Here is a 26772-nt window from a genome sequence, read left to right on the forward strand (position 1 = left end):
AAGGAGACACGGGGACGGGAGGAGAAGACATTAATAAATGTTAGTGCAAAATTTAAAGACTTTCACTATCACCTTTAAGTTGTCGCAGTAAGACGCCTCTACTCTTTGCTTCTTATTGTCGACTGTGCTAAATTAGAGTCAGGCCGTGTTGCCCGCATTAAGGGAACAAAAGCAAACATCATAATTGCATTTGCCTGAATAAAATTCGAAGACAGACTATGTCAAATGGCAAGGAAAATGACTTAATTACAAACAAATGAATGCACTATCAACAACAGAAAAAAAACAAAACATTGTTATGAGATATATAATTAAAAAAAAAACAGAGAACAATTTAGATGTTAACAGTGAAACTCGAGTGGTCATATTCATGGCACTAGAGCTAGTGAATGCATAATGTTTTGGGAATAATGATGCTCTTTATTTAGCGCTACTGTGGGGACAACAAGCCAGAAAATAAACAACCACAAAAAATTGGCATTGCTTCAAGTGCAAAACATGGCCTCCATTAGTCTACATAGCTAATTATATTGACAATATAAATATTCATGGTGTTGCACTACTTATTCATGCAGACTCAGACTCCATTCACCATCATATAAACACACAACTCGCTGGCACTTAAAACATATACCATACATTTGTGCTTTAATTAAGCCATGGTCCACGCTGGAAAGCTAAGGGGGATGCAATTGTGTGCATCTTGGGTGTGTGTGTGTGTGTGTGTGTGTGTGTGTGTGTGTGTGTGTGTGTGTGTGTGTGTGCATTCTCCAAGGAGCACTTCAAACATGCCGTTTGTTATCCCAGACCCTTGTGCTTTAAGGATGGCTGTCTAATCTCAAAGGTCTGGATGCTCTGGAAAAGTTAGCATGTGGGGGCTTCATTTGAATTTCTTACAGCTCAAAATAACTTTTCCTCTAATGCATGCACCGTGGGGCCACATGGAGAGGGAGGAAAAAAGCACAGCCACAAAAGGTGAGGTGTCTGTCGGAGATGGCTTTGGGGTCGCCGCAGCCCCGTGGCGGGGCTCTGCAACATTAACGTGTCCCAATTTGAGCTCACCTGGGAGAGCGGTTATTAATTATTGAGCTGCGTACACTTGAGACGCACTCGGCTTCATTGAATGTCACACTCCTGACCTGGGAAATAAAAGTTTAGATTCAAAGCAGACACGCTGTGGTGATGCTTTCAGACTGCTAATGCTTGGGTGACAGCTGTCTCTGGAACATGGCAGCATGTTAACCAGGAATGAACAAACCTCCTTTAATGAACAAACAACAATTGCATGGTCCATTTCTGAAACTAATGACCACAACAATATGAAGGCAAACATAATTTCAGAGAGATGGCTGGTTTTACAGTCTGTTACAAAACATTGCCGCTCAAGGTTAAGGCCTCTGCTATCATGCACATTTTGCCTCTGTTATGCTCCAAAAAAGATGACAATTTTCTTTGTGGGGAATACATGCTCTGAACAGAAAAAAATGTGCTGATAAACAATAGCGTTTTTCTTTTGCTGTTTTGTCTGCATATACAGTACAGAAGCAGGTCACAGCAGCTGCAGGAAGCCTTCATTATGTCTTTGGCTAGAGGAGGAAAAAGTCAATACAGCAAAAATAAAAATGGATTTGAGACCTGGGGGGCCTTCAAATACTGTACAATAGGGCCAAACACAACTGAGATGTCAAGTTAGCTGTTTCTCGCTGTTTACATGCATATCTGGTCCAGTTCCAGGAAGACACACATTTAATCAGCGATGCGTTTATCAGCTTATAGCTCTGCATCCACTCATATGCAAGTGGGCAATAATTTAAAGTGCCAGAGCCTAAAATGCACTAATGGTACCTACAGGCCTCCTTTAAGAACAGTAAATACTAAATGGACTTGGAGTAAATGGAGGCTCAACAACTTTTTAACTAATTTATAGACAACCCTGATTCCAAAAAAGTTGGGACGCTGTGTGTAGCTTAAATAAAAATGGGATGCAATCACTTGCAAATGAACTGTGTTTATCGACAACAGTTTTACAAAGTGTTCCTGGGCCCATGCAGTCATATCCTTTATAAAATCATGTGTTCACAAAGTGGTGAACCTCACTCCATCCTTCTATGTGAACGACTGAGCCTTTCCAGGATGCCCCTTTCATACCCAATCATGATGCTATCACCTGTTACCAATGAACCTGTTTACCTGTGAAATGTTCAAACAGGTGTTTTTGGAGTCTTTTGTTGCTCCCGTCCAAACTTGTTTGAAATGTGTTGCTGCATCAAATTCAGGGTAAGCAGATATTTACAAAAATCAATGAAGCTGATGAGCTCAAATATTAAATATATGGTCTTAAAAGATTGACAAATGATCACATTCTTTTTTATTTATCTTTTACACAACGTCCCAACTTTTCTGGAAGTGTAGTGTAGTTCGACATTCTGAAAGGCTTGGGTTGCAATTATGAGACTACAGACGATTGGAAAATTCAGTGTTTCCAAACCGTTTCTTTGTTCTTCACATTAACATGCAACATGTAACAAAAGGGACAACAGGCGATGAGGAGACACTGCATTGGTATTTGGCAGCACGAGTCACATTCGAAATATGCTACTGCAATCCCCATTTAGAGGAGGGACAGAGGCATGTCTTCCAAGAGGGTTAAAATGAGGACATAGAGAAACGGGGAAGAAATAATCCAAAACCACATCCAAACAGGATCAGTGGCTGGCCATTGTGCCTCTCCCTGCTGAGAATGAGAGAGAATAAGGGAGGGAGAGAGAGAACTTTGTGGAGTTTGTTGGCCGTGGAGCCAGAGCAGAGCAGAGCTGAACAGAGCACTGAGCCGGGTTGGGCGTCAGGGGTGTCAGGGCTGAGGGGGCTGAGGGGCCAAGGTCTCCTCGCTGTGGGGGATATTAAGCCCTCTGATTAGATCTCAGGGGCCGCCCATGGCAGACGTCTCCTTTACTACAGGCCCCAGCTCATCTTTATTTTGGCAGGGTGGTGCTCTCTGCAGGCTGCACTGCACCAATACTAAGCTGTTTGTGCAGGGAGGAAAAAAAAGTTTATCCTTTTTTTCCCCCTTTCTCCTTTTCATTTATTTATTCGTCTAGCCTACATGTGTTCCTCTCTGCTTAATCCAAGAGCTCACAATGCAGAGGCTGATCCAAGTGTTCTGAGGCAACACAAACAAGTCGGCTGCGTAAGTTGATTTGGAGCTATAAGCTGATAACTACTAATTTTGAGTCAAAGCTAAGCCTATGTTGGTCGTATGGATGTAGGATGTCATAATTCCAGGATCACGCGCCCGCAGAACGTGGGCAGCAGCTAAACAAAAAGCCAATTAAACTACTGTATTTGTCAGACTCTTGCGGATTTGAAAGCAGAGCATCCTGTAGTTTTTCAAGTTTGTACTTCACGCTGTGACATAAGTAAAAGAAAAGTGTATACACACACACACACACACACACACACATACACATACACACACACGTACGACTTTCATCAGGCACACTTTCTTCTGTTTTGTTTGTCTTAAGCACATATTCCCAATCACAATTTCCACACCAGCCCTCACTACTGCTCCTAAGGGTGCAGGCAGACACTTCTAGCTGCAGGCTCCCCCACTTCTGAAACCTGTCAAATCTGTCCTGGGAGAGTCAGCCTCTCTCTCATCATCCAGGGGCTTATGGACCTCTCTCCATTTACCCTCCCTCCCCTACACAGTTCTCTTTTCCTCCTTCTCTTCCCCCCTTTCATCTCACATCCAAACTTGCCAGTTGCAACCTTCTCGGCTTCCTCCAAGTTTTGTCTCCTTTTCTCCTCTATTTTGTCTTCCCTCATCTACCGTCTACGACTTACTTTTCCCCCATACTTTCCCCCGGACTGTTTTGTGGTATGATTCGCACTCTCTCCATTCACTTCAATGTGGATTGAGGATAATCAGGTATGTCAAAGAATGACAATCACCGCCTGCCTCCCACTGAGTTTTGGGTCACGAGGGGGTAGATCAAACTAAAACACGGGCATCGAGTGGGCATGAACTTTCAAACAAAGAGTAACCTTGTTAATCAAGTGAACTCGGTGACCCAGTCGCTATTACTGCCACCACCTAGTTTGATCAAAGTTTTGCTTTTATGTTCAGACTCATTATGTCTGTAAGAGGGTTCCATTTAATCTGTAAATACAGTGTTTGGAATAGAGTACACGGTGATTAATCAACAGAATCTGCACTGACTAAACAAAAGTGGCTGAAACAAAAAGTAGACTGAGAGTCTCACAGTGAATTATTAAAAGTAGGCATTGGAAAAATACAATGTTGAAGTACTTGTACTTTACATTACATTAGATTTCTACTCATTTCAGACAGAAATATTGTAATTTTCTACCCCCAGGCTCGTGAATATTCAGATTAAACATACAAAATAGCATATGATGGAGTGCAATCATTAGCATACCTCATCATGATACTATCAGCTGTTACCAATGAACCTGTTTACCTGTGGACTGTTCCAAACAGGTGTTTTTGGAGCATTCCACAACTTTCCCAGTCATTTGTTGCTCCTGTCCAGACTCAAAATTCAGAATAAGCAGATATTTACAAGAATTAATGAGGTTGATGAGGTCAAACGTTAAACATATCGTCTTTGCACTGTTTTCACTTGAGTATGATGTCAAAAGGGATCAGGAAGTTATCACAGTAAATAAAGTAGTTAAATTAGCTAAAATATGGGGAGTAATTCTGCATAATGAGTAGTTTTATTTGTATATTTTTGCATTTAAATGCATTTTGCAGACAAAACTTACAATACTCCAACCCGGTCTCCAGGATATTTTGTTTATATACTACTAATTTGTTTTGCCAGTTACTTTCTAAGGGAAACCAGGGGTTCATAATCTGAGTCACATGTGTGGTTAGGCTTACACATCAAAAGCACTTTGGTTAAAGTTAAGGAAAAAAAATGTGGTTTCTGTCTTGTGCTTCAAGTCACTGCTGACTTGTTCAATATTTAACCAAGACCAACTTCTCTCCCTAACCTTAATTAAGTGCTGTGAGTGTCTAAACATAACCATACAAACTTAGAGCTGCTTTATTCGAGGATATTAAGGGAAAACAAATGACAAACATGTGACAGTGAACATTTTTGTGTTCAGTATCTGTAACATTTATATTTATTTCAACTTTGTTTTTTTGTTACTTTTTCTTTAGCAAAAGATGTGAATACGTCTTCCACGACTGTCCACTGCCATCCATCCCACCACTATCATAAAGATAACAATAAAATCTGGTTCAGTAAGCCTGCCAACACTTCTAACATCTAATTATATACTGTAAGTTAGTTTATGTTAGTGCGTAAAAGTAGTGTCTTTTCTCTACTTTATGTCAGGCTCAACTTGAAGAAATATATTCAAGGACAGCTGTCAGGCAAACCCTCAGTTCCCCCTTTTCCTCCGAGTGCTACAGTCTGCCTGTCCCCTCCATCCCCAACAGAGGGAGGCCTTTCAGTCCATCCGCACTCTCCACAGCCTGCTTTCCCCACCACCACAGCCCTTCGCCCATCTGTCTGTCTGCTCTGCGACCACTGTCCTGAGGGTGTGCTCTGTCTCTCCCTCCTCCCTTCTCCCTCCCAGCATCCTTCTCTCTCATGCACCGTGATCGATATGGACGCGGAGGGAGAGGGGGGACCTGTCTGTCAAAGCCGGCGGTGGAAAATGAAGGCTCAGATGAAGGAGGCATGCTCTGTATATTAAATGCCCAGACCCCTGTGAGGGGTGGAGGGGGATTCGGGGTGGGGATATATCAATAGGCTTCTGCTAAAAGAGAGATAAGGCCAAAACAGCAATGAGAGAAGTAGAGCGGAGTAGAGGGAGGGGAGTGGAGAGACAGAGAGATGAGCAAAATGAATAAGGAGCTGAGCGATGATGTGGATGAAGAGGTAAAAAATTTGGAAAAAAAAGATCTTTGAGCAAAATGCAAAATGTAAGCTAATGATGTTAATTGATGTAATGACTGGAGGAGAGACAAAAGAGTATTTTTGGGCGACGGGTGGAAATAGGGGGGTGCAGGAAGCGCAAAGAAGGGAAATGAGCTGAGGACCCGAAAAGTGCGAGGAAGAGTAAAGAGCTGAGAAGGGAGAAAGAGTGAAGAGCTGAAGTTAACGACTTTGCAGATTTCATTATAGAGATAGTTAACCCTGTTGACACTGAAGGAGGGCGCTATCCTCTCAGGAGGAGTCCGGTCCTTCCACCTCCACGCACAGAGACAGATGAGATCATTACAGCTATCAGCACCACTGCCATCCACAATTAGCACATCTCCCTTTCTTTCCCCACTCCTCCATCCCCCATCTCCCCTCAGTGCACACTGTCTTCCCCCCTGCTCTCTTTCTCTCTCCCCCCCCTCACCTCATGACACTTCTTTGGCCTTGATTTGGAGGCAATTTGACTAAATAAAAAGCCACATGCAGCAAACTGCTCTCAGCCTTAGCCGAGTTGCTTGCTTGACCTTTCCGTACTCATTTAGAACCCATTTGGCTTTTCTCACACAAACACACAGGCAGAAGACAGCATGGAAATGTAAAGCTTTGCATATTGAGAACGGAAATGTCTTTGAAAACTTAACATGTACATAAAAAAACAACAACTCTAATCTTCCAATCAGATCCACTGGGTTGCAAATCCACGAGACACAAACGCTCCCATGCACACAAACACAGGCACTATACACACCTGTAAAGCAGACCGGACACTTGAAGGTTCCTCCCATGCCCTCAAAGCTGTGCTCAATCAGGTGGCATTGAAGCTTCGCTGGTGAGTCGAATGACTGACTACAGAGCTTGCATTCATGGTTCAATCCTTCCTCTGCAGAGAAGAAACAACAAAAACACAGAGAAAATCATAAGAAGGAAAATAAGCAGAGCATGAATGTCAGAGGTTTCACTCTGCCTCATTTCTTTTCTTTTCTTTTTTTTTTTAAACTTTATTCATTCACGTGAAATTTAAATTTATGAAATTTGTGGCAAAGACTCCTGCCTGTGGTTTTCATGATTCAGGCAGGAAATAATATAACGTGTGATCTGCTCCCATCAGGCATAAATTAGATGACCAGCTGAGGTCCTAATCACTCGGATGTGGCCTTACACTTTGAAAATGATGAGCATCATCTCTTTTGATTAACTTACATACATTACAAAATTCTTTATTTCTAAATTAAAACAATTTGAAGGAAAAGCAAATGACGGAAAGTCATTTGCGCTTTGCAGAAGGTGACTGAAAATAGATCAAGAATAGTCTCATGTATTACTGCAAGGACAAAAAATGTTTGAAAAAGAGCTTCTGAAAGCCTCATTCTCCTTTACAACATGCTCACATGTCAACATTTTTAATACAGAGCACGACAGATTCCCAGTTTATCTGCTCGGCATTAGAATTCCCTACACGTCTATCTAAACATTAGACTACCTCAGAAGAGGCCACTGATAGCTTAAATAAATGTCGCTCTGACTGTGAACCTGCACACTCATTTGCAGCACAACGATCTGCTGACTCAGACTTCCAGAGAACTGCCCATCTCCAGTGCGTCAATAAAAGGCCTATACACTCTGCCTTGGGGCCGGACTAGTGCTCTATCAAACTCCTGCCAAACCTGACATTAGGCCAGCTACTGCAAAGGGGGCGGGGTGGATACACCAGGGACTCGTCTAGGGTTTATCCCCAGGTCTCTACAGCCCAGTGCCCACCACATAGGCCCTGGGTACCAGAAACACGAATACACAATCCACCGAACCAGCTGTGCCTGGCTCGAGCCCTGGAGGATCCAAGTAGAGGGTTAATCGAAGGTGCTTTAGGCAAATCTGGCAAAACACGTTTGCTGAAAAACAGAGCTGTACAATAACCTCAATGGACAGGGCACTTCCTGCTTTGTAAATGTAGTTTTTTTTTCTTATTTTTTAGAGTTACGTGTCAATCCACCACTGAAAACTCATCTGAGACTCACCTCTTGTTTAGGATTAGGTTTGTGTGCAGGATAACTGCTTTGCATCATCTCCTCCTATTTTCCTGATTGGAATTTCTACCAGAAGCTCACCTGACTTAAAAAATGTAAATACTGTGCATAATAAATAAATAAATAAATAAATAAATATGAAAAAAAGCTTTGCTCAAATCAAGAATTTCAGTTTTTGAAACTGCTTGGTGCATGCATGATGGGCCTTGTCACTTCATTGCAGGTATATAAAAAAAGCTGTATCTCAGTTTCTGCGCCCTTAGATTGATTCTGAATAAATCTGACAACTGCAACCCAATGACCCCTGATATTTCCAGGAAGAGAGGGGAATGGAAACATCTCCTGCTGTGCCAAAAGAAACAGTGGGGGTGTATACATATTGAACTTTTTACTGTAACATATTACCACATGTTCTTTTACCATCTTTTCTCAATAACATAAACACATGGCATGGTATATCACATGAGGTGGTGTCTACAGCGTGAAAACAAACCATAAATAGTGCATCAGCACAAGCTCGCAGACTACGCACCTTCCTGACTGTGTGGTAAAAGGTACAAGCCGATCAAGGCAGCTCATAGTTGTTCGAAAGGGAACAAGTTAATTGAGTGTTCTGCAATCACGCATTTGACAGATGAGATATTCTGCAGCCTACATGTGCATCTAAGTGTAGCAGCAGGCATCAGCAAAACAGGGGGAGGAGGGTGGCACGAGTGCATCCTCGCAGCCGTGCAAGGGGATCACTGCCCTCTTTGATCACCATTCAGCTTGCTTGTCTGTGTGAGGGTGTACACTAAGGTCAAGCTTGCTGCAGGGTTCACAGATCTGTTCTTCTGCCATATGCGCAGCCCTCATTTGACCCCAGTGCACAACACTGTCCCTTTGGAGACCTGGCCTGCTTCATTATGCAGATAACTCTGCACCTGCCTGACTGACCTTGTGTGCGTGCATGTGTGTGTTTATGTCTGTGAGCAGGTGCATCAAGGGAAAATGGCAAAAGATTACAGTATGCTTCAAATTTGAAGAATAAAGCTGGTGTTGTTCTGTGTTTGTTATTGCTGACAAATACCATTAACAGTCTAAAACCAATGTGTTACTCTGTTTCACAATACTTTTCAACTATCCATTCATACCAATTGAAGAGGTAAACCTTTAAAAACAAGTCACAAATATATAGTTTAATTTTGAAAAGAGGCTGAGAAATCCCCTTTAACAGCTGTGCTACTGTAGCTTCATCAAACATTACTCAAACAGGGGTAAATCGTGGGGGCTATTTTTGTGGATTAATACACGTTTAGAGTGGAAGCAGGATGGTGCATTTGGGACAAAAAATAAATTACAGTGCCCATATTCTCATATGTCTTTGTACAAAGAGGGTGCTCCAATGGCTCAGAGGAATGAGATAAACGTATCTACGCAGACAATATTTAGGATTGATTCAGTGTTGTTTTGCATATGTTGTTTTGTTGATTTGCATATGTATATATTGTATACTTGTATCTATGTGTCTCTCTCTCTATATATATATACACACAAGGAATTTGAATCTGGTTTTCCATGGTCCCAATGTACTTACACAGGAATAGACAAGGACAACAAAAGCTGAACAAATAAGAGGAATGGTAAAGACTAAAGAATGGTCAGGACTGTAATGTACACAAGGATGTGAAAAAATATACATAAATGTAAAAATAACCAATGGACAACAACAGTAAGTGGTGACATATGTTCAAACTATATTCAGCACATAGTTCAACTTCAATTTTCATATGTTTACATACAACCCTAAACTGAAAGATTGCTGGGTTATATTTCAATAGATATACACAGATGGAAAGAAAAGCAGTGGAGAGAGCAGTAGAGGTTTGACTGAGAGTCTATAATGAGTAAATTGTGCTCTGTTATCCCCTGTAATGCAGCCTGTGCAGGGCTGGGTTTGTATTCAGCAGTGTACCGGGTTGAATCAGGCTGGCAGCCCGTTTCTTAGTGAGAGCCAAGGGAGGAAGTCAGCTCGTTCGCCCCTATAGCTGCCTCATTGGGCTGAGGTCACTTCCTGTCGCTACCCCAGCCCTTCTCGAGGGCTGCCCAATCAGCATGGCCCTGCGTGAGCCCCCACCCCTCTCTGTGCACCGAGCAGACTCTGGATATAGTTACAGGGCCACAGGGGACTGTCAGCTCTCTCTTTCCACCCTCATCCCTCTCTCTCTCCCTCCTCCAACTCTCTGTTTCCGAGTCTCCCGAGTGTTCTCTGCTGCCACCACCCTGTCCCTCTGCACTCCTAAGAAAATCCTTTAGATGAGAACTGCTCCTGTGCCTGCTCCCTCTAAGCATCCCTGACACCAGCAAAGTAAGCCCATCTGCATATCCACAGGGCCTTGCGTTCCTGTGGCTCATGGTTTATGTATTTCACAGCTCCTTAAAACACAAACGCCTAATATCTCTCCCATGTGGAGGACGGGAGAGGGAGAGAGGGGAAGAACAACTCTCAAAAAGAATGGTCTTTATTTCCCCGCGCTGTTTACGTTTTTATCCAGGCTGAAGTTCATGTGCTCTTGAAGGTTGTTTGGGACACTGGGACTCGCAGGTCTGGCGTGCGTAGTTTCGTGAACTCTTTATATAACAGTGACACAGCGGCAGCATTGGATTCTGTAGAGTTGAGTGGTAAAGGTGTCTCTGAATTTGATAGGGACGTCTTGGTTTGCTTGGATTGTAAATGCGCAGCCATCAACTGACAGTGAGTGAAAGACTGAAACTAAAGTAACTAAAGACAAACTTTCTTAAAATAGTGTGTAGTTGCGTGTAGCGCAGGGCATTTCTTAATTAAAAACTCTCCCTCAGTGTATTCCCTTACCACACCACCACTCCCCCCCCCATCATCACCACCACCACCACTGCCCCTTACTCTATTTAAACAATTCTGCTGAGGAGCAGTTTGCATTGGAGGGGAATTCAGGATCACTTTTAGGATTTGGCTTTGGAGGAGAAAAATCTGATACTTAGATTTACACTCCTCTCTGGGGCATAGTGAATGGTTCTCTGAAGCTCGCTCTTACAGGGACCCATGCTGCTTGTGTCGCCAAAGCAGCACACTCTAACAAATGATATTAAGGGCATCAATCAAGGCACTTCTTCGCTGAAAGTAATGAGTAAACAAGTGGGAGAACAAATTGAGAATATTTAGTAGGCAGGAATGGGTTGTTTTGGAAAAGCCACAGACAGAACGAACATAGTAATCAAAGGTGGTCCAGTCAAACTAACAGCTCTGTGCAATACCAAGTTTCTAAACTGCCGAACCTTGCCATAAAGGCAGAAATACCTGCTTGGAGCGATGCTGTTTATGAGGAATTTCACCTTTAGCAAGAGTTTGCTTTCCGCTCTACCATCTGTTTCATAATGTTCAGCCTGATATTGGAGTCGTATGTTAATAAACCAGGAAGATTTGGTTTTCAGCGGACTCACTGCTGTATATACAACCCACTGCGGGATTGTGGATGGTAGCAGAGTAGACAGCTTCAGGCCTGTAAACAGTAGGTGGGTTTACTTCTCTCTTCTCTCCGCGGGAACTATCCATTAACAGATAATGGGGGGAAAATCAGAGTGATTAAGGCCCAGGGAATTATGGGTGAATACAAATTGACTCCACCTCCGTGTGGTGTGCTCTCTTGAGGTAGAGGCACTGCTCATAAGGAACAAACTCATTTCAGAAGTACTACGAGGCCCATTAAGGCCTGGAGAATGCTGCAGATGGGGGTAGGGAAGGTGGTAGGTGGGAGCGCAAAGGGATGGACTCCCCCTGGACCAAAGCTGATTGGAGAACTGGCGCCTGGGGGGAACATTAGTAATATCTATTTCCTGTCTCCACAGTTTGAGAAGGACAGAGTGAATCAAGTGCAAAATGTAAAAAATTAAAGTACCAGATTTAATCATGGCACCTTGAAAACTCACCCCATTCTATCAAAGAGTTAATGTATTACATGAACAGTGATGGAAATGTGGTCGGGTGCTAGCTAATAAAATCAAAGAGATTGGAAAACTACCACAGCATGAAAGGAGAAGCTTTACTCCAGTTTGCCTATAGGGAAGTGGGCATGTAAAAGACATTTTTCTGTGTCTGCGAGAGAAAAGTGAAAAGAGAAAGATAAGCTAAGTGAGGTACCAAAGCCCTCATGTCAGGGTCCCAAGTTCAGTGCATGCCTGATGCTGTTTTCCAACCTCCAGAGGGAGAAGGAGGGCTGAGGCGAGATTGTTGGCTCTGACATGTCAGTAGTGGTGACGCCCGCGCACAGCAAGAGCAAAGGATTTTGGGGGAACATGTCTCTGGGAGAATGTCAGCTCTGATGCATGGCAGCTCGTTGGAGGTGCTAATCAGAGCAGGGCTAGGCTCATGCTAGGATCAGCCACTCAGCCCCTACATTAACCGCCTCACAGCCCCCCTGGCTACTGGGCCAGAGGTAGAAACACCAAACTGGCAGGTTTTTGTGTCGAGATAAACATGCGTAACGCCTGAATGGATGTTACAAAAGGTTTAGCCGACTAGAACACCTTTTTGAGTCCACAAAACATGGGGGACAAAAACATGAGGACACTTCTTCTCCCTAAAATAAATGCACTGAGCAGACATTTCCACTTGAGTTATTTGCCAAGAGCCCGTGCGCATGTGTTCAGTGACACTCAGATTTTTCACTGTGTAGCAGAAAATAAAGAAGCTAAAGCCAACAGTCATTGTTGAAGCATTAATATTAGCGATATAGGCAACAAAAGACGCAGCTTTACACTGCTTTATTATATGTTAAAGCATTTTACACCAGAAGATCTGAGGCTCGGTTTCTAAATAATAGGTTTGCACGAAATGAATGCATGTGCGACTTCCTACGCCGAGACCGGTATTTATGAAGAACGTGCTGTGCTCTATGCATACCTTACATTAGGCATTAACAAGCTTTTATGACTCAGCTGTGTTATGGCAACGTGGCTAACAGCGTCACAAAATCAAAGAGGAAATTACAGTGAAATTTCATTTTAGATTTTATCCAACCTATTACATCTAATTCAATAACATTCATAGATTGTATGTGGACATTTCTCATTCTGCAAACATATTTTTATATACCTATACAGCGTTTCTTCTTGAAAAGTAAGTGAACGGAGACAGTGTCACACAAATTCGTATAGAAAACCGGTAACGTCTCAAAATGTACTGTGTGAAATTTGGGAGGGCCAAAAGACTGTGTATATTTCAATTTTTGTACATGTATGTATTTTTAGATTTGAAAGTGCACTGAATTTCAAACATCACCCTGCAGCCTGCCAAAGAAAAGCTAGCTGCTAAAACCAGATGAAGCTGGTGTTTCAGCAGGATTTGGCACTACAGGCTTTGAAGGCTTAGCGTGCCATTTTTGCGTTTGGCCTGGACAACACTACCTGCTATTCTTACAGCTGAAACCCACAATGGCTAAAACTCGGTCAAATGAACAGTGTGTAGGTCACAGAAGCAGAGGAAAAAAGAAAAAAAAGAGAAGGGAGAAATCCACAACAACAAAGGCTAGAGCCGAATACTTGTTAACGAATGATGTGTAGGCGCTGCAGCTGCAGGCAGGTATGGAGGTCCATTGGGGACAAACAGTGCAGGCTGCTGAGATGGATTGCATGGGAGCGCTGGACCCCCTGCAGCCACACAAACACCATTCTGTGCTGAAATACTCTAATTTACTCTATACATGCCTATTCTAAACTGCTGGGCTTTTTCTCGTTAGAAGGAAATAAAGGTCAAGTGACTACGCCCTGACTTTCCAAGACTCTTGCGCTCAATGAAAGTTGCCATGCAAAAAAAATTACAAACAAGCAAAGAAACAGAAAAATGGGCAAAGAAAAACTTTCAGGCGAGCAAAGAGAGAAGAAATGAGGTGTGAATCTAACCGGAATCTCTTTCAGGTCTCAACAGAGTGAGTGGCCTGAATGTAAAAAGTTAATTACGGGCACATGCCTGGCTTTTTTCGCTAGCCTCACTGTGGCATTGTCAGGCTGAGGTATGTGGCTCTATGGGGTCTGTGGTCCACACAAAGGAGCAAGGAAAGAGAGCGTTGCGGAGAGGCCCCTTGGCTGAGCTCACGGCATGGAACACTGTACAATTAGCCAGCCCCTGCGTTCTGCCGGCTTATAATTATCAGCGCTTGCCTTAATTGACTCCCTTAGCCTGCTGCAGAGGGACCCCCCCCTCCCTTACCCCCTTCCCCCCTGCTCGACGCAGGCCGCCGAGTGCCATGCCGGGCTCTCCAAAGTCATTTAGAAAAGCGCTCATATTTTCGACACAAAAAAGGGGGAACATTTGGTGAGAGAGAATTCATCATCAGGTGTCTAGAGGTTTTCCTTAATAGAAAAGCTGAGTCCCACTGAGTGCGCTCCGTGTAGCGGCCAGCCACGCATGCTCAGGACCAGCAAGCCGCCATTCGCAGCGGGCCACAAGACATTAGCATAATTTTATATAACACAGGCACCCGCGCTGGAAATTTAATACATCTCAGCAAATACGAGACAGGCGTTTTGCATAATTTTTTTCTCATTCTCCACCTAGCGTCCTCTCTCCCTTCTATCTCTCTGTCCTCGCTCCATGTCTCTCTCCTGCCTCGTCTTCGGCTTTCCTCTCTCCCGCTCTCTCTGGCTGCCACTCTCCTTTGCCCCAGCCACCCCCCCCCCCCCCCCCAACACACAACCACCCCTCTCTCCTCGCCCCATGGTGCTGCTCTCACTAGGAGAGGGGAAGTTCATTACCTCAGCTAAATCAGAATTAGTCCCTTCATTTTGACGGGGCGAACTTCATTAGAAAGGCCCTTCCTTAATCCAGCAGGGAGAACTGATGAATCTACATGGGGGCAATAATTTGCTTCACACAGCACATTCAGCCACTTCCTCAACACTGTTTCCCCCTTCCTTTTCTCCGTCTATCTGGCTTTATGTACTTATGGTTACATTTTTATTAGATCTGCAGCAAAAAAAAAACCCGAGAAAGGAAAACACCTGCATATAATTAACTAATGGCAGCAGAAAGGGTGTAAAGAATGAGTTATGCTGTATGGAATGTCCCGTCTCCCCAACAGGCTTCAGGGCCTCTGGAGCAGCCATAGCTGACTTGGCCGACACTCAAACACAGGCTGAGTGAGCCCGGCCGACAGGAGACAGAGTCTGAGGCAACTATTCTGGATGATTTTACGATTATGTTCTTCTGTGTTTAAGATACCAAAATCTTTCCTGTGGATGTGGTCGCAGTAGGTCGACCGAAAAACAGACATGATGATGAATAATTTCCTATTATGAAGCAAGGAATCCTGCGTTCTTTGGTTTTCTTTTTCTAAAACCTACACAACACACAGTTTTACAAGGATCTCTAAAGTAACAGAGCTTCAGCAGTTGTCCAGATCTTTAGAACGAGCTAGAGAGAGAAGAGATGTGAATGAGGACAGACAGCCCCTGACTGCCATACCACAGCGCCTGGTGTCAAACAGATGTGCAGCTTGGCAGCTACGCTCCCCAGAAAACAGAGAGCCCACGGATTCCAGGGTGGCGCTGAGTCGTGCTGCCCTCCCCCCTCTCACTGCTTCGCCGTCCCCCAACAGTCCCAACTCCCCCACACTGTGCCCCTGCAGTCTCCCTCCCTCATCACCTCCACACAGGGGTCCCCTGACTGGTAATCTCGTCCCTCGAATGTGAAATCTCCGACAGCGATGCCCCGTGCTTTTACCCCCCACCTCCACGGCTGATGGGTAAATTGGAATGGCGCTCCCTGCTGGCGCCGAGAGCTCTGAACAGACAGCAGTACACACATGCTGAGGCACCCCTCACACGCTCTGTCTAATATAGTGGACATGCACACTCTCTCCAAGCTGCAATATCCATGCACAGACACACGTCCACGCACAGACGTACACATGGGAACAAACACAGTCACACATTCACAAAAGCTTCAGGTAAATCGCATACACTGCCTCAAGAACATACACACATACAGATGCAAGGTAAGTGTTCCATGCATGATCTGTTTGCCCCTCATCTGCATAAAGATTGAATATATGATAAATAAACAGTTGCCAGGAACTGAGTCAATATATGTTCAGATTTAAATGTGCATCATGCAGAATTGCTCAGCTTGGGTCCTGCTGCAAAAACTGCACCTCACTTCTGTTGCCATTGTTTCTATTATGTGTACAATATACAGAAAAAACTGTGCAAACCGCAAAGTGAAAGAGCACATAGCATGTACACTATAATAAGCACTACCACCTTGCTGTTTTTCACTAAGCATACTGTAAAACATTAATAAGAGGCTATCTGTATTTTTTTTTTTTTATTGTGGCCAGGCATCAGGGTAGGATTTCCCAGAGGGGTGGTTTAGTTGTTCGAGGCTTCCATTCCATCTATCTGTCTATTTTTCTCCTCAGTCGATCGAGTCTGAAGCATGCGTGAACGGTTGAGTCCACCCTCAAATCGCAGGGACGTCCTGAAATAGTCAGTGGGACCTGAAGGGGCTAAAGATCACTGCAGAAGAAGCCACAGAGGCCTTCCTGTCAAAGGCAGTGCTTTCAGGGGGCCAGGGGTGAGGGGAAGCCAGAGGGAGAGAGCCAGAGACATGACATACATTTCATTACACTTAAACCAACTGTGGGTTCAACTCCGAGCCCTGGATTTCCAATGGCGTCTCAAAGGATGGAGTAAGTGGAGGTATAAGAGAATGGTTTTTACAAAGAACACAATGGGTAGGTGGACAAAGGCAGGCAGCTGGACTAATTGCTTGGGGGCTTGTAGGAATATTTTTCTAAGTACTTCTGTTTAAAGCTCAATTTAGTGGTGTACGTCACTCTGGTGAACATTTAAAGCCTAAAATGTTAATCTTCTCAATCCAGCTGCAATTAGAAAGGATATTAATTATTTTTATTTCACAACTCTTACATATATTATAATTATATATATATAAAATTTATCCTCTACATTTTTTTTAGAATTAAAGATGATATCACACATTTCTTGGCCAATTTTCTGAATTCTCCAGCTTTTGTTAATTATCTTAAGGTGTGCACAGCATCAAAAGAGTCCCCCTCTCTTACGTGTTGGCGTGTGATGGCTGTGTTTAATTTCTGCCAAAAAACACAACCTTAGAGGGGCCTGAGATGAGTGAGGAGAAAACAGTTCTTATCCCAGACATGCCCAGAGTGGTCTTTTCAGCGAGAGCTCTCCTGGCCTTGTAGAGAGACTACTTGTCCATTAAGACTGTCAGAGGATGCTCTCAGAAAGAGAGGCCATACCTCTGGAGAGGTCTGCAGGGAGCGTGCACATACGGAGGCTGGGGTTAAGGGAGACTGAGCTGGATGGGTGTAGTGTAGTGGCCGATCTGCACGGGGTTAACGGAAGCTGCAGCGGGACTCGCCGCACAGTTTCCTGGCTTGTCTTGGTGTACGTTCTCTCTCAGCGATGTACTGCAAAGGCACACTTCCTGTCATCACCGCTACATTATGGAAAATATAATTTGCAGCCTAACCTACTTTGCTTTACAAAGAAATGTCTATTTAAAATTCCTTGGAGTATTATTAAAAGGGCTATAGAATTACAAAACACTATTATTATTGCTCGCTTGGGGGGAGCCCTCGCTCATTAAGCTTCAAAGATGTCTTGGGTTTTGATTATTCTATCAGCTTCATTCTCTTATTATAGTGACAAACTCCTGCTATTTTGTTGCCAATCTCCTTCCAGCTGTCATATCATTCGAAAGATCACAAAAACCTTCAAACACACTTGTGATATGTCTTCAAATTCACCAGACATGGCTTGATTCCCCCATTGAATTTGTAGGATTAACTTGAGGAAGAAACGTCTCATATTTCTTAACTGGTTGCTACGTCTGACATCAGAGTGTATGAGATTCGAGCATACTGGTATTGTCCAGGGGAGGGAACCCTCACTCTAACCGTCAGCGCATCTCCAAGTGGGACAGAGATGATTAAAACACACCATGGCTGTGACTGACAGACTCCCCACCGCTTCCAGAAGATGACATGTCTCCAAGTCACACAGAAAAGCAACTCCTCTAATTTTAACTCTGACTACAACACCGACCCCCTCTGTCAAAACCCACAAAAAAAAAAAAAAAAAAACAGCCACGCTGAGATTCTTAACTACAATAAAAGTGATAACAACTAAACAGAGAAATAAGTTTAAAAACAACAATGGGGAGGGTGGAGACAAAAGGGGTGAGAAGGCACCATTTCCCTCTGGTGCACACAAACAGCAGGAACCTGTGAGCTTGTGACAACACCTTCAAACATTTCTGTTACTTTCACAGAAATATCTGATGCTGATGCTCCAATGTGATGCTTCCGCAGCAGTCTTGTCCCAGCGCACGTTCGACTTGGCAAGCTCTTGGTTACCAAAAAGAAAAAACACCCTCCTAACGGACTCTGTTTGACATTTGTCATGACAGGAATACAGTGAGAGGAGAAAGAGAGAAGAGGAGTGAGAGGTGGGAGGGGAAGAGTAAAATAGAGGAGTGGCAGAGGGTGATAGATGTGTGAAATTGTACGTGTGAAAGAAATAATTTGCCATTCTTTGGGTTTGTTGCAATTCTCATTTTTTCACGATAAGGAGGACAGAGGGGGGTTTCCTGTTATTGTCACGTTGTGTAGAGAGCTCAGGGTCGCGTACTAAATGATTCACAGAAAACGGAATCTTTTACATTGGCGTCAGCAATTCAGCCAGGCGCCCTTGTGGGGGAATTCTTTTTGTGTGTTTTTATTGAAGTCTGCACTGAGCGCGCCCAAAAGCTCTGACAGGGGGCCCCCGAGGGCGCTTGTCTTCACCTCCAAATCATAAGATGGAGAGACGAGGCTCCCTCTGTGCTCTCAATTATACCCCTCAACACCCCCTCTCGCACACAGACTCGCAACCCTGCCCTCCCCACCCAAAAAATAAAACAGAGGCAGAGAAGAAAAGCCTTCAGTAATACAGTCCCAGTGGAGAGCTCCACGATCGCTCTGCGCTGCTGGAACAGCTGACAGGCTCAGCGCGGCGGGTCCATTCCCTGCGGTCTGTCAGAGTTGGTGCTACAGCATGACGGTTAGTACTTCTCTGGGGATGTGCCTCCTTTGCTTGCCCCTACGTGCCCCTCACATGACAGGCCCCTCCTCTGACCCATGGAAGCACCGTGGCTTTGCCACAATTACTGCTGCCGGTAGGTGGATCTCTGGGTTACGTGCCCCCTCATGTCTCTTTACCTCTCCCAATCTCCCCAGTGAGAGGGAGACCCATCTGAGGCTCTTGGCACATTCAGAGGAGGTTGGAGGGGTGGGGGTTGGGGTGGGGGGTCAGCATATGGGGTAGAAGGAGGTGTGGGTGCTGCAAGAGGGTTGGTGTAATTTGATCGGAGGGCACAGCTGCATAAACAGGGGTATCGAGGAATTTCTGTCTGCTTGATGGAATTGACTTTGCATGAATGGCCCCTCTTCTCCCACCAAAATGGGCCATTTTCCACATGTCTCAATGAATATGACAACCTCTCCAGCAATATGAGTGTAGTACTGGAACTGCAACAACAGCTAGGGGTAGCTTGAGTCTTTTCTCGAGCTGTGAAATTCTCCCTCTCTGGCTGTCTTTGCTAAAGACCTCATCCAAGTCCTGCTGCCTGACCTGTCAAAAGCAGCCCCATCCTCTCTAAAATGCCCAAACAAAATAAACCAACAACCGCTGGCAGGGTCAGAGGGCAGCTGCTCTGGGTGCCTGGACTCTGTCGGGCCCTCTGATTGGTGGAAAGGGCAGTGAGTAAAAGGGAATCTTTTCAAAGTGAAATCTCCAGCTGATGGCTTAGAGCTCCACACCCCACAGTTTGTTTCTCTTGCTGCTGTCAGGAGTTTTGCCCGAGCCATTTGGAAGGATTAGAAAAAGTGGGGGAAGAAAAAACTCAACTGGGCAGATCGTGTGTACTGTAGGGTCTGAGTGATGGCTCCAGGACCCCTCAGAGAGTGATAAACCTTTGACCTTGACAGCCCCCTGCGGTGACCCCTGACCTCTGGCTTTGTGCCACAGACTCAGCGAGACAGGTGCAGGCAGGAGAGTGACCACACCCCCACTGTCCAGGCAAAATCTGCCTCATCTGACCTACCTGTCCTGATGGTCTGGACACTCAAACTGTACACGGCAAAAATGTATCAGCAACCAGAGGCACAGCAGCTGACGTTACTGAGTGAATTAGTGTTTGCATGAGAAGCATGCAAATGTTAGATTCTGACAAAAATGCTGTGTAGCAGAATACAGTCATAGTGCATTTACCAAACCAACACTGCGAAATCAATAGCAATAGATTATTATATGAAACAGCTTGAATGAAACAGCTAAAAGGGAAATGGGAGAGACAGGGAGAAACTCAGAGGCTCTAAATGGAAGCTGGGAAAGGCATTCACTTTACAAATGGACTAAGTTCTATTTTAAAAAAGCACTTAGCAAAATGATACATAATGTTATGTAAGAAATACAGTGTGGGTGCTATTAAAATGGACATGTGTGGCGAGTGGAGGCACGGTGACATGCTACGCGGCCTCGTTTTCTGCTCCGCAGCAGGCACTAGCTCCAAGGTCGCGCCAGTCCGCGCCAGTCTTTCTGCAGATCCATTTCCTCTCCCTAGGCACTTCCCTCATGTTGTTGGCCCAGTGATTCAGTGCCTTGCATTAAGAGCAATTCACCTGCCTCCGGCGTCCCAGCGGCACAGGTCCCCTGGGGAAACCAGGTGGAGCATAAAAAAGTTCCACATATGGTAAAGTCAAGCTGCTCGGAGGCTGCCGAGTGTCTGCTGTGGGGATAGAGGCTCCTAAAAGGCCCAGCTGGTACTTGGAAAAGGGCTTCTGCATTACTACACCTCAGTGTCTGTTTGGGCTCCCCTTTGGAAAGTGTTGGCCGGCGCACATGACCAGCCATTTTAGATTTCTCCCTCTACCCTGCCTCATCCCTCGCTCCCTCCCGCCTTCCAACTGGTTCTGTATCCAATTGAACATTTGGTCCTCCACTGCTGGTTAATCAAATTCCTCCATCTGGCCCCCCTCTCCCTGTGGAACACAAAAGGTGCAGCCTGAGCCCGGGTCCAAGTGCATATTGGGAGGGAGGAGGGGGATGGAGACAGGGACTGCCTACCTAACTTACACAGCCCAGTCAACTAGATCAGGTAGAGAGCACGAGGCCAGGCCTGATCGTTCTGGGCAAACAGGAACAGCTTGGGACTAAGTATCAGAGCCCTGCTGTTCATATAGAGCTCAGGGACGGCAGTGGGTTCATATGACAGTAGGAGGGTTTTATGAGCTAATACCTCCACATACACTGTAGAATACAGAATAGAGTGGAGCCTAAGTAGTACTGGCTACAACAGGAGTGCAGCACTGCCCTGAAACTGATGTTATTTAGTCTCCGTGGCAGTAGAGGGCGCTGGTCTTGGAAAACACTGCCCAAGAACAAAGAAAAAATGAGGAAAAAGGGAATAAAGACATTTATGTTAAAACTGCAAATTTGCTTGTTGTCTCCTTGCGCTGCTTCCTCGAGTTCAAAGGAGCAGTGTGTAACTAAGCAGTGTCTAAGCCTGTACTCTGATCAAAAAGAGCTATCTTAAGATATCACACAAAGCCAGCAGTGATCTTTTAATCCCCTGGAGAGACTGTGCAGCCTTCACAAAATATCTCCTTAACTACATATTTATTAGAAGAGACCTTTCAAAAGGCAGTCCTGCCGCACAAAGTTAAACAGGTTTTAAAGTGCAGTCACTCCCACAAAATGCCTCCCTCACAACTGTGACACATCCAGCTGATCACGTCTGCTCTTTGCTCTGATTCAGCAGGAGAACCTGAGGCGAGGTGAAGACGGGGACATAAATTGAGTCACAGATAGGGAAACACATGGCATCTCAAGTGCTAGCTCTACCCGTCCATAATATCTATTGTATGATTTCTATTCATGTCCAACCATCCTTTCCCCTGCCAGGTGGCAAAACATGTGTCAATAATTAAACTGCTTTTACATAACAGGATACAGGAACACAATGCAATTTGCTCCCCATATTTCATTGGGCCTTTATGAAAGCACATGAGAGAGTGTAATTAATCAAACCACTGGAATATGTGAACGGCAATTTCCACTTAATGGCACTTACAGGGATTGGGTCCCTTAAGCACCACGTTCTGTCTACCAAACGAGCGGGATTCATTTTCATCTTCATAGTTCAGACAATAAAACCTGGTGTGGATGTTAAACAACACCCATTTGACATTAGGAAATCTGAAAACAACATCAGATTGGGTCCGTGTGGCCTGGTCTCAAGGTTTTGCACACACCATAGCTGTGACACGCTCAGCTGGAGTTAAGGATGAATCGACCGAGTCATACGTGGGTGATTTCCGCGCTCGGACTTCAGAAATTAATATTCTTTTTAATGATCTTGCTTTGACCTCAAACCTGAGTGTATTTTCTGTATTCACCTAACCACAGGAGGCTAACCGCCTCCCAGGCAGGGACAGGAAGAGGATCATTCACTGCTTTTAGTGGCTTTCTGAAAGAAGATGGTCCTAGTCTAAATGGCACCCATGTCCCTAAAAGTGTTTCTCTCTCACCCACCTCTCTTTCTCTCTCCCTCTGCCTCTCCAAAGACTCCTCTAAGTGCAGCATCTTGTTTCAGTAATTCAGCCAGGGCAGAGACAGTGGAGAGAGGGAAGTAATCGATTTCTTTCTCATTTGGTTCCTCCTAGACTTGCTGTAAAGCCTCTTGGGGAGTTCTGGACTATTGGACAGGACAATGTTATGGGAAAGAGTGTCATTGCGTTTAAGGTCATTGTTACACCAAGGTTTCATTTTGAGTGTATTTTTATTGGTGTATGGAACAAAGTAGACAAACAAACAATGCTGCCGCCATTTCCAGGATGGCAGACATCAAGATTTGCCCTCCCTTTCATCACGGCATTGCCATTGTGAATGATAGAGAGAAACATCATGCACTACCGCAATATGATCCACTGTACTGTAGAGATACACTCTGAAAACTGCTGCTAAGTACTAAGCTTTTAGTAAGGGCCATAGGTAAACCATGTGTCTATAAAAAGACACCATTACTCAATAATTTAGAGGAAATGCCTTTACTGTATGATTACTATTTCTGCTACACGCTTCATATCATCTCTCCAAAAGAAGGAATAAAGGAAAAAGGGAGAGTGGAAAGAGAAACAGTCAAAGGACATGGAAGATTTGGGGTGGAATAATATTGTGCTTTCATACTGCGGATTTAAAGAGTTCCACGGCAATATTCAATATCCATCACTTTTCTCCCATATTGAATGCCACCATTAACGTCCACGAAATCACACATTACAGCTGAGTTTGTTTGTATTACTGCAACACAGCTACTTAAAAAATATCTAATCTATTAAGGGAAAACTGCGTGTTTTTCAAGTATTTCCTGATGAACAATAATTGTCCCATTAATTTAGTATTACTGGGCAGTGCCAATGAAGTCTTCTATTTGCTTTTCAGCCTTCCAACCGGGCCTCATCAACAGGTTTTGTGGCTGGTTTAGGTCCTGTCTCCTGTTTGCATCTCCTCTGCTTTTGGGTCCTTTCTGGTTTCTCATCATTCATTCTGTGTTTCGACTCCAGGCCAGCCTGCTAAATTCTTAATAACAGTCAGTAACTCTCAGATTGAGCTCCCATTCATTTACATGTGATTGAGATATTCTTGCACAAACCAATTAAAAATGCAACACTACTACCTGCAAATCTTGGCATGCATTATTTTCAAAATAGAGACCAATCTCGGGTGTCATTAAGAGCGCGGCAGCTGCAATACAAACAGGGCAAAATCTATCTATTGTTTATTACCTCCTCAGGCTTTTTACCCAGAGGGCAGAATAAGAGAGGGAGGAGCAGAGGTCAGCGTAATTACCATTCACTCCCTCCTTGGAGTCAGACAGTGCTAAGACATGCATTGGCAAATTCCATGGCAACATCGTATATCACATTACCATAAAGCCCCATAGAGCTAACCTTTGTTCAATTCCATTTGATTCTAAGAGAGGAAAACAGGCTCACTGACAGCCTCATCCACCCTCAGTGTTTCATGAGTTCAGTTGTTTGTCTTTCAGTCTTGTGACTGCTCTTGCTAAAGATGTGCTATTCCAAAAATAAAGCGTCAGGGGACGTGGGGGATCATTGAATCATCCTGGGTAGAATATCACATCATCTGGAGAGCTTCAAGGTTCAGTCTCAAACCATAACTGAGAAAAAAGACAGTTTGTCTTGGAAACAACAGTGTTAACAACAACAAAAGTAACAGCGTTTTGCTCCAAGCCACTCCATACACACAGTCCAATTCAATAATTGTGCACTTCTATGGTTGCTCACATTCTGATTAACAATTACCATAATTTATACTCATATAGATATAGATATAGATACTTAATAGTGAGACCTTAGTATTATAGAATTCACCTGGAAGCACTCTCCATTTTGGCTTCAGTTGACAAACAACAAAGCGCTAGTATTTGCAGCATCAGTACACTCTAATATGCCTGTTGACTGAAAATGAGAGCACCAGTGCTGACAGAATGTGAAATACTGTTACTGAGCAGAGGGGGCTTAGTGGGGATGTCTTCAGTCATGCTTAAAACCAATGGCTTTGGTTCTCTGTGGCAATCTTTAGGCGGCGTGGAAGGACAAATGTTGTTACAGAGGATGAAAGAAATGTAAAGATGAGAAAGGGCAAGTCGTATGCAGACACAGAGAGAAAAGCAGAGAACAGAAACGTAGCCAGCATAAACCAAAGAAATAAAAACACAGGAGTGGGCAAAGAGAGCAAAATAGAGAGAGAGAGTGAAACGGTAGAAAAAGAAAGAAAGAAAAAAGGAAAGAAAGAAAGAAAGAAAAAGAAAAAGAGATCTGTGAATTTCCCCTTCCTCCCCTGAGACCTCCCTTGATGCCAAGCATTCATCATCCAGCCTCTAATATCAGTTATTCTGTGGCTCCTCTGCTTACAGCAGAATTAATTTCTGCTTTAATTACTCTCATCGGCGGAATGCTGATGAAGGAGAGGGACGAGGCATTCTGGGACTCGGGCCTCATTCCACCGCTTTAATTTGAATGAATTCCACCCGGAGACGCTGGCAAACAACTGGCAGCCGAGCCCCGGGAGCCACTCTGGGACTGCGCAGAAGAGCTGCAGCCATGGCCCCCACCAACCTAGCTACCTTGTGTGTGCGTGCTTGTGTGTGTTTCCTCGCCTGTGTGTATTATGTGGAGCACGTTGATTGTGCGCGAGGCTGAGCGTTGAAGTGAAAACGCAGGGAGAGAGAACACACAAGGCGAGGAAAAGAGAGAAAAGGGATTGATGGATTGAGTGATGAGAGTGTGTACAGTATGTGGGCATGTTAACAGTGTTTGTGTGCGAGCGTGCGTGCGCCTTAGCGTGCAGCGTGTGCGTGTTTGCATTCACATAAATGTACTGAGGGATCCGAGGTGAGAAAGTAGAGCGTGTATAGAAACAAACTGTAAAAGATTTGATACGGAGAGAGACAGTGAGAACAGATCCGCATGGACACAAAACATATGAAATATGAACAACATCACTGAAGCCCACTGAGTAACACAAGTGTTAGTTTGAGAGCAAAAATAATTAATAGTTAATTTGATTATTCCAGATATGGCACATGATGCTCCCCAATGAACCCTCAGCCCATGTATCATACAAGAACAAGCAATATAAAAAGGAAAAATAGGAAACGACTGTATGAATAGGAGAAGGCTGTATGTGTGAGATGTGCACGGCCCATGTGCATAATGAAAACAACTGCAGAAACAGTATAATAACACAGTAACCATGGCAGAGGAGCAGAGAGAGGGGCCGTAATTGACTTTTCTCCAAGCCAGCTTGGTAGTTACAGAATGTAACATATTGGATAAGGATTGTGATTGATTATGTGGGTCTGCCATACCGATTCATTTGATTAAATGTAACCATGGGTTTCTTTTCCAAGCCCTAATGAAGCAGCAATTTGAAACTGAGAGACTGACTGAGAGAGGCTGAGCCAGGCTGCCCTCAGCCCCACACTGTCTATCTGTGCGTATGAGGCTTCATCACGCAACATCCTGCCACGACCTCTTTTAGAAGACACATAAGGTAAAGGTTTTGTTCAGTATGGTTGCGTAAATCGATTAAGATTCTGAACAACCCATGTACAAAACTCTTCAATGCAAAAAGGTCTAGTGTTCTGTTACTGTATCAGTCTGAGATAAGAGATTGAAATTCACTGAATAATTATGTGTATGAATCAGCAGGGAAAACATAAATTTCTCTTTACGGCAGAGTAGTATAACTAAATAAAATGTGTGTTGTATATAAGAAATGTGCTTAGAACCACCTGAATTCATTCACTACAGCTCTTTAGCTTCGTTCCACATAACACAATTTATCTCCTCCAATTTTGTGTTCCAAGCCATCCCTCCTCCAGTTCAGCAGAGGGCAGGGAGGTAGGTAGGTGTGACCTCCACTAACCCTGAAACCTCTGGACAGGTGGGCGGTGGCCTACGTGCACTGTCCGTTTTGGCAGCAGCTCTCTTCCCTTCCCCGGCAGGGAGCTCAGGCCATGATGAGCAGCTGGGTCGCAAACACTAAGCACATTAATATCTTCTTAATGATAATAATCATTATGGCATAAGCACCTTCCCCAAAGTGGGAAGGCTCGCGGAATGTGCCAGAGTAGCATCGTCGTTAAGGTAAAAAAAACT

General features: G+C 44.3%; 1 protein-coding gene across 7 annotated transcripts in view; it reads right to left on the reverse strand.

Moving 5' to 3' along the window:
- Nucleotides 1-26772, reverse strand: part of LOC143329197 (zinc finger protein 521-like) — a 90997-nt gene that overhangs the window by 12316 nt on the left and 51909 nt on the right. For all 7 annotated transcript variants that reach the window (XM_076744989.1, XM_076744987.1, XM_076744986.1 and 4 more), the window contains one exon: nucleotides 6715-6846. In XM_076744989.1, the coding sequence (XP_076601104.1) occupies nucleotides 6715-6846 (132 nt within the window). The remainder of the gene's footprint in view (nucleotides 1-6714; nucleotides 6847-26772) is intronic.

This window comes from Chaetodon auriga, chromosome 12 (assembly GCF_051107435.1).
Source record: "Chaetodon auriga isolate fChaAug3 chromosome 12, fChaAug3.hap1, whole genome shotgun sequence".
In the NCBI taxonomy this organism is placed as follows: domain Eukaryota; kingdom Metazoa; phylum Chordata; class Actinopteri; order Chaetodontiformes; family Chaetodontidae; genus Chaetodon; species Chaetodon auriga.